This window comes from Sphaeramia orbicularis, chromosome 22, assembly GCF_902148855.1.
Source record: "Sphaeramia orbicularis chromosome 22, fSphaOr1.1, whole genome shotgun sequence".
Lineage (NCBI taxonomy): Eukaryota > Metazoa > Chordata > Actinopteri > Kurtiformes > Apogonidae > Sphaeramia > Sphaeramia orbicularis.
Genome location: NC_043978.1, coordinates 35,046,292 through 35,053,837, shown reverse-complemented (window position 1 = coordinate 35,053,837; position 7,546 = coordinate 35,046,292). Strand labels below are relative to the sequence as shown.

Sequence of the window (7,546 nt, the reverse complement as noted above, 5' to 3'; positions counted from 1 at the left end):
TTTTTTTGTTAATGTCCTTGATGTCTGTGTTAGTTGGTTTGATAAAATGTCAGAGTCAAGGCCAGAGGGGTTGCTTAGACAGGGAAGAACCTACGTCTCATTTAACAGTCTACCAAACTTCCAGTTTTGTAAGTGTATCTCAGCTGAGTCCTTTAACCACAGTGAATTGTGTGTTCCATCACTAAGATGAGCAGGCATTTGTCTAAGTAAGCACTCAACTTCTTGCCACAAATGACAGCGGGCCACTAGCTCATTTTCTTTACTCCAACTTGTCCAGTGTGGTTATATTGATTTGGGGCCTCTCATTATGAAACGACAGGTTATCTATAATTATAATGGATTATGCAAGAGAAAGAACCAATAATAAATGTTTCTCTGAGCATTTCACTTGTCCAAGGTTAATATCATTAGTAAAGGAAACTTGGGAGCTAAACGTTTCATCAGCTGTTGCAATAACGTTTCTTTCCATTTACATCTAAGGCTGCTCACCTTATAGTGCCCCGTATGGAGGATGAGGGATGATATGTGTTTGAGCCAGACCCTCACTGCTGGCGCACCACATTCAGGGAGATAAAGTGTGAAGACCGGGGCACACAGACACCTGGCCTTGCCCTGGCACCCAACAACGGCATGCTTCCCTGTGGAGTCGCAGAAGAGCCCAGACCACTCTTCTACGGTGAGGCTAATGGATTTTTTCAAAAGACAAAAAGGGAAGCATTAACTTATGCACAGTAACCAGTGTAATAAACCTGATGCATGAAACCAATAATGTGAGACTTGATGTGAGAAAAGTGTATCAATGTTGCTACACTGATCTCACTGCTGGCGCCTGGTAGTCTTGATCACAGTAGCTTTTATGGTCTATATAGAGTGTACCCAGCTGCTTGCTATTCAAAAGGCGCCAGACTGGCATTGTGACTCACAGGACGTGACAGAAGTGCTCACCTGTATAAGCATCGACTGCGCAGGGACTGTAAAAACGATTATCAGTGACAGCAAAGTTGCAGCGGTGCCATATACAAGCAATCATACCAGAGTAGCTCTATGACAACTAACTGACCTCAGATCGGTGTCATGTGAGACTGGGTTGTTTGTGAATAACTTATGTGAGCTGTCAACTGCCTCATGGTGTTTGACTGAAATTAAAACACCGGGAAAGTTTGTGTTATAGCTGAGTGGTCAAAGAGACTTTCAACAACATTCATCTGGCCTTTGTACTTGTTGTATCATCAGCACAGTCAGTGAAAGCACCCATAACAACACATTATAATCTATTATTGCTCTACTCACATTTTTGTACTGAGGATTTTTTTTTGTTTCAAAATAGCACATCACTGCTTTGACATTTAACAGGCAACGCAGGTTTTCGATTGCACTTCCCGGCACATTTTGAACTCTTGGGGATCCAGTGAGGCGACAAGTGAGTGAGGAAGAGGAGCAAAACGGGATGGAGCAGCTACCCCGCAGCAACCTATGGCACGCAGTGTGGGAGGCGTGCATTGGCCAGAAACTCCAGCTGATAGGAGACCAGTTTTCACCGGGAACACCTACAACTGGTAAGGAAGAGTAATACACTGTATACTCCTGCTGAATTCATCTGTAGATACCAGAAACATCATTTGGCTAATCTAAACAACAAAGATATATTGTTTCTCATGTAGGATGAAATGAAATTTGTTAAAAAAAGGTTAAGTTTTAGATTAATGGTAACCCAGTATGTCCCCTTGGTCTACTTGTGCAGGAGCTGTACACTCAGTTTGATGCGATTTGTTCATTACTTGACGCTGCCAGGATAAAAACTGAATTAATCTATACTGACATTACATTGAGTTCTCATAAAACTCTTGACCGTCTTACATCAGCAAGAAGCTCCGCCTTTTTTAACATCATCAAACTAGAGGATAATTGTTAGTGTACAAGTATGTGTAAGTGTATTAACTAATAGTTGTGTTTTTAAGTCAGTGTAAGAAAAAGTAAGTCCCCACACTTGGTCAACACCACGCAGACCCATTTTTAAAATTAATATTTGGATCCCATCTTGAACTGACAAAGATTTATGATGGGTCCAAAGTTTACTGTCTTTTATTGTGTTGCGCTGTGTTTGTTTTGGAGAGGCTGTGCACATGCAGAACTTTAGCCTAGTGTCTCACCCCCCCCCTTTCTTCCCCCAAGCTAAAGACACTGGTGCTCCAGGACAGCCCTTCCCCCCACTTTGCAATTCCTAAGCCCTCCCCCTGCCTCCTCTTCCTGTTTATTTCTCTTTCTTTCTCTTCTCTCTCTCTTTTCTCTGTTTCCTCAGGCAAGAGTTTGGGAGGATGCCTAGCCTCAAACAAAACGCTGGCACTGTGGTCAGAGAGATACTGTCCTCTGACTAGTGTGCTTAATATTACCATCCCCCTGTGGATGTGCTGTAAAATTGTGATGCTTGTTGGCTCCAGCATCACAATATACTAAAAACCCTTGGTGATTTTCTGCGGTGCGGGATACTGTAGTTGCTCGCAATGGCTTTAAGTCACGTAATTAGCTTTGCAAGCACATCTAAAACACACGCATCCACTCATACTAATATGTCCAACAAAAAGCAGAAGTGGCGAGAGAAGGTAAACACGTTGTAACCCGAAGCTCAGTGCGTGAACCCTGAGGGAACAGCTGTGGTTCCAGGGAGTCTCCTGTCAGCCCCTTCACTGGGCAAGGAGCAGCCACAGGAGACACCTAAATAAGAGGTCTACGCAGCCATAGGGAGGGGGGGTGATCTGTAATGATGGTATAAGTAAGTATATGAGTCAAAGAGGTTTGGAAATAGACCTCAAATGATCAAGTAACAACCATCACCAGCTCTTTCAAAAACCTCACATTTGGAAAATCGGACCACCCTTTCCTATCCAGTGCCTTGCTCAAAAATTACATTACACACCCAAGTGCAAGTCAGTTTCTGATTTTCTTATTTCTCAGACACTTATCAAGATGTAGATATTTATACTCTTGCAGCTCAGCATGACTCATATGTTGTGATACTAGCAGATGCACATCCAGACAGCCAGACAGGAGGGTCGGGGTGTGCGTGTCTGTCTGCAATCTACTGACGTACAACAGCGTCTGGCCAGGGTCAGGGGGATGAGGAAGTGGCTTGTGGGTCCTTGCTGGTTGAGTAAACATCAGTCAGGACAGTGAGACTGAGAATGGGCCAGTGAACTCATATCCTGAAGCTACATGCGGCAGGATACATACAGATACATGTTGACACTTAATGAGTAGTGAAGAGAGGGGTTGTAATATTAACTTTCAGAGAAACCAGTCTGACTGCTGAGACCTCTGAAGCAGAACTATATTTCTTCTGTTGAATGTGTGTGTGGTTGGAGGCTGTTCTGGGATGTTTTTACAGCCCAAACATTGATCTGCGGTTTTGGATGCGTGATTCGACTGCAGCCTCTTTAATTGCTATTTTTTGCTCTGTGGTGTGGTTGTGCAATTAATTGTGTTGTGTGTGCATGTGTACATGTTCATGCATGAATACACCCATACTTGTTTTTCTGCTTTTTGCCATGTCTCACTTCTCGCTATCACACGGTCTGACAGTCAGTACAAAAACTTTCACTCAATAATTGTGTCACTATTTGCCTGTTCTCATTTCTGTCTGCTCCTGTCAGCTGGTGATTGCACTCATTTAGTGCAGACACTTGTCTCTGAACCATCCAAGTGCTTTAGACTGCCATCCTCTTGATAGATTTGGGAGCAATGTGCCTGTGAGTGTTCTTCATGGGAGCCAGTGGCCTCTGGCGAAAGGAGGGATTAGGTAGCGAAGGAGAGCTGGCAGATGCTGACAGATAAATTGCTCCTCAGTCAGAGAGGGCTAGAGGGGACGCTAAGGTCCCCAGAGGATGGCTGACATTAGCCGGCCCGCCATTTGAGACACTGCAATAATGACAGTCACAATGGCAGGAAGACTGCTCCAGCCTGCATAGGGCAAGGAGCGGAGTTAGGTTTCATCCCCATGTTTTTTTAAGAGAGACGACTCCTGGTGCTTTCGATAGGAGGTGTTGAAAGCAGGGTTGAATATCGCCTGCGTGTATGTGTGTGTGGTCTGCAGCCACACAGTGTTTGTGGCTTTATCTCTTCACTGTTCCAGTGAGGGCACGGCACTCTCTCCTTTCAGCACTTGTGGAAGGGGGAGGAGAAGAGCTGCACTGGAAATAAAAACATATGAGGCCGGCTTTGGATATTGCTTTTCACTCACTGGTCAGTGATGATTTTTGTTGAAGACGCTGTCCAATTGTGTTTTTCTATACTATCTGACACACAGTGTTTGTATTTTTTCCTTCACTCCTTACCTCCTCCCTGATGTGACTAATCCAGTGTCTTGCTATTGAGCTGCTCTGTCTGTTTGCTCACGAGATAAGACAGAGCTTCTGAGCAGCTGGCTTGACAGACGCACGCATGGGACGATGATAAAGCACATCAGGCCAGTGCTGGAGTGACGACACTGAGCATCTGGCTAGGCTCTTCCTCTCTATTGCCTGCTATATTTGGAGCTCATTTTGACAGTTGGTGGCATGACTCATGACTAAGTTGCGACAGGCCTATGCACACCTCCTTTTCTCACTCTCTCTATCTTTGTCACTATTTGTCTTGATGTCATTCTCTCGATAGAGTAAAAGGGCAAAAGGCCACAGTCACAAAAGCATTCTCTTTCTGCTTATGAAGATTAATGGCTTCACATATAGCTATAGTAAACACACAAGCTTCTTACTATGATAAGTCCCACAGTTTACTGGGCTTTAACTTTTACTCTCTAACTCTAAGCATCATTAAGTTTTATTACATACTGATATGCAGTATACACATACTTGCACATATGCAATATTTGCCTAGGAGTTCTTTAATCACAGAGATGTACTGACTGCAGTCTCTCTGTAATTGGGTGTGAGATTTACGATACCAATCATCGTACATGTACCGGACTGCAGTGATCTCATCCAATCTGTGCTGAATGTAAATATTACCCATGTTTATATGCAGCAGACATTACACTATTATAGTCCCTTATCAAACAACCTCAGGCAAGGTTTTGATAGGCTATACAAAAGCAAACTGGTTTAACAAGATCCTTGGCTTTGCGTTGAGTTTGTTTCCCTCTCCATTATTCTTTTGAACAAAAGTGAGCGAGTAGTATGATAGATAGACACAATCTGACTGGAACCTGGCAAAGCTTATGCAACACTCTGCAATGTTCACCACAAATTGATAAGAGTATAAAGACTCAGAAGTTTATCTTAGTGGCAACTCTTGGCTGGTAACTGGTTCAGTGTTTGGACAACACTTTAATGGTCACATAAATATGGCTTATCTAATCATTGTTTTTAGATATTCTGGCTCTCCCAAACCATAGCAGAATGATGCCCAGAAAAGATGCCATAGGAAAAAAAAATCTCTGTCCCCATTGTTGTGTTTCGTTTCCAACCTCTAAAAATAAAGTCTAAAATAAAATGACACTATCAGGCGTGATGGAGTCTGCCTTTCGTCTGCAGATGAACTGTTGGTGCACCGAGCTAGGCTACTGTACCGCTCTCATCCAGATATGCGTTTTCCAGAGGCTCCCTGCCTCTCATCAAGAGCTCCATAATCCCATTTGGTGCAATTATCTTATTTCAGCTTCTCTATGGCAGAGATAACATTATCCTTCTAATCGCGCACAATCCAATTGACTTGCTAACCTGACACAGTCTCCTCCTGAGTGTCCGCTGCTTGTCTCTGCCAGAAAGATTACAAAAAGTGTGACTGTATGATGAATGTGTTTATGGCTTGGAATGTCTGAAGGGAAGCCTAGATTCTGAAGGGATCCTGCACCCAGCGAGGCCTCTCTAATAAGTATTGTTGGGGACAGAAGGAGACTGTTGTGAAAATACGAGCGTTGTTCCGGTGTCTGGTTTTGTCTTCCCTTCTCTCAGTTGTGCCTCTTCACTTTATTTACTGTCAATCAGCATCGATTACAACCAGCATAAACTAAAGCCAACAATTGAAACAGTTTCCAGGAATGTATTTTGTAATCAAGTGACCGTCCACTCTTCTTGCTCCACTGACATACATTTCGTCTTTATTTGTCGTTGCAGTATCATCGAAACCAAAGGAACCAGGGGCCGCTGTGGTGGCGCCTGGCTGCAGCTCTGCTCAGTCTTCTGTTTGACAGAGGGTTCATTGCTGGAAGAGGTGGAGCAGGACAGAGGTGAGAGGGTCTTTCCCTCCCGTCCCTTTTCTTCATCTCTTTGAGGAACTGGACTCCAAATGGCACTGTCAAATCTAACACGGGTCTGTTTTGGGGAAAAAAAAAAGACAAAGAGAGACAAAAGGTCACCGCGGGACGGAGACAACCAACTTTTATACAAGGTCGTGTGTTTTTCTTTCCAAGAAGATGCCATGATGTTCCGAGATTCCTCCACAGGACAATGTTCATATTTTGGTATACATGTGGTGTAGTAGTTTGTACAGTACATTGTTCTAAATTTTTTGCACTTCAACATGTATCCATCTCTAATGACCTCTGCAGACCCTGGGAATGCCTTATTCAATGTCTTCTGCCAGAATGAGTATTGAGCAAATTTACAGGCAAGACGAGAAGGTCAGGAAATGAAAGGAAATGTGACTTTGAGGTTTTCTTTTGTGAAGTTTCCCAGGTGACCAGTCAAGTTGATTTACTAATTTCCAAAGAGACAACTTCTCAGAACAAAGCATTTTGCACCTCACCTCAGTGGAACATTCACATATTTTTTTTTTTCTTTTGTTTTTTTTTTTTTCTAAATCCATATTGTTGTTAATGTTTTCTTTTCCCTTAATTTCCATGGTATGGCAGTAAGTGTAACATCTCTGACTGTCAATCATAATACTGGGAACACAGTAAAATTATGCCCGTAAAAAAGTCTGCACACCAAGACATGACATCTAATTATACCTAAGTGTTTTGACAGTAGCCCATTTTTCAGTCTCGTGCGACAAGTCAAACATGTCATGAGGACTTCTGATTGCCCTGGAAGTATCGGGGTGGAGTTTGACATACTGAACAACACTTACTGGTCAAACAAGCCTGGTGACTATAGCAGACTTGTGTACCATGGCACAGTAAACTGGCTGAGGACAACATCACTGGAAACTATCATGGAAACTAAAATCAAATGTTATTGACCTTAAATAAATATCAAAAAGAATTGAGTAAATATCAGTACATCTCAACTAATGTAATGCTAATTAGGTAGTACAGCTACTAATCGACTGATTACCTGAGACATGAATGATACTAGGATTAAAATGGTGTGCTGATTTTTGCATGAGTTTGGAAGAGTTTTGAAGATATAGCACCTGTGCACTAACTAAAAAAATTAGACCGAAGTTCATTGTCTTATACAAATCAAAGTAAGCATTTCTTTACATAAATTGTATTAAGAGTTTTAGTAAAAAGTCCTGTCAGTATAAATTTTAATTTGCGTGAGAGTACCAGATAACACTCTAGTTTAATCTTGTTCCCACTTTCATTCTCCAGTACAAAGTGTCCCTGTGA

At 42.6% G+C, this 7,546-nt stretch overlaps 1 protein-coding gene across 1 annotated transcript; it reads left to right on the top strand.

Moving 5' to 3' along the window:
• The first annotated feature begins 504 nt into the window (after window positions 1-504).
• Window positions 505-6,380, top strand: LOC115414204 (bcl-2-modifying factor-like). Its single transcript, XM_030127438.1, is given in 5 exon segments — window positions 505-676; window positions 1,354-1,392; window positions 1,395-1,531; window positions 1,533-1,556; window positions 6,108-6,380. Coding segments are annotated over 5 exon segments (489 nt in total). The 3' UTR covers window positions 6,225-6,380.
• Window positions 6,381-7,546: the final 1,166 nt, after the last annotated feature.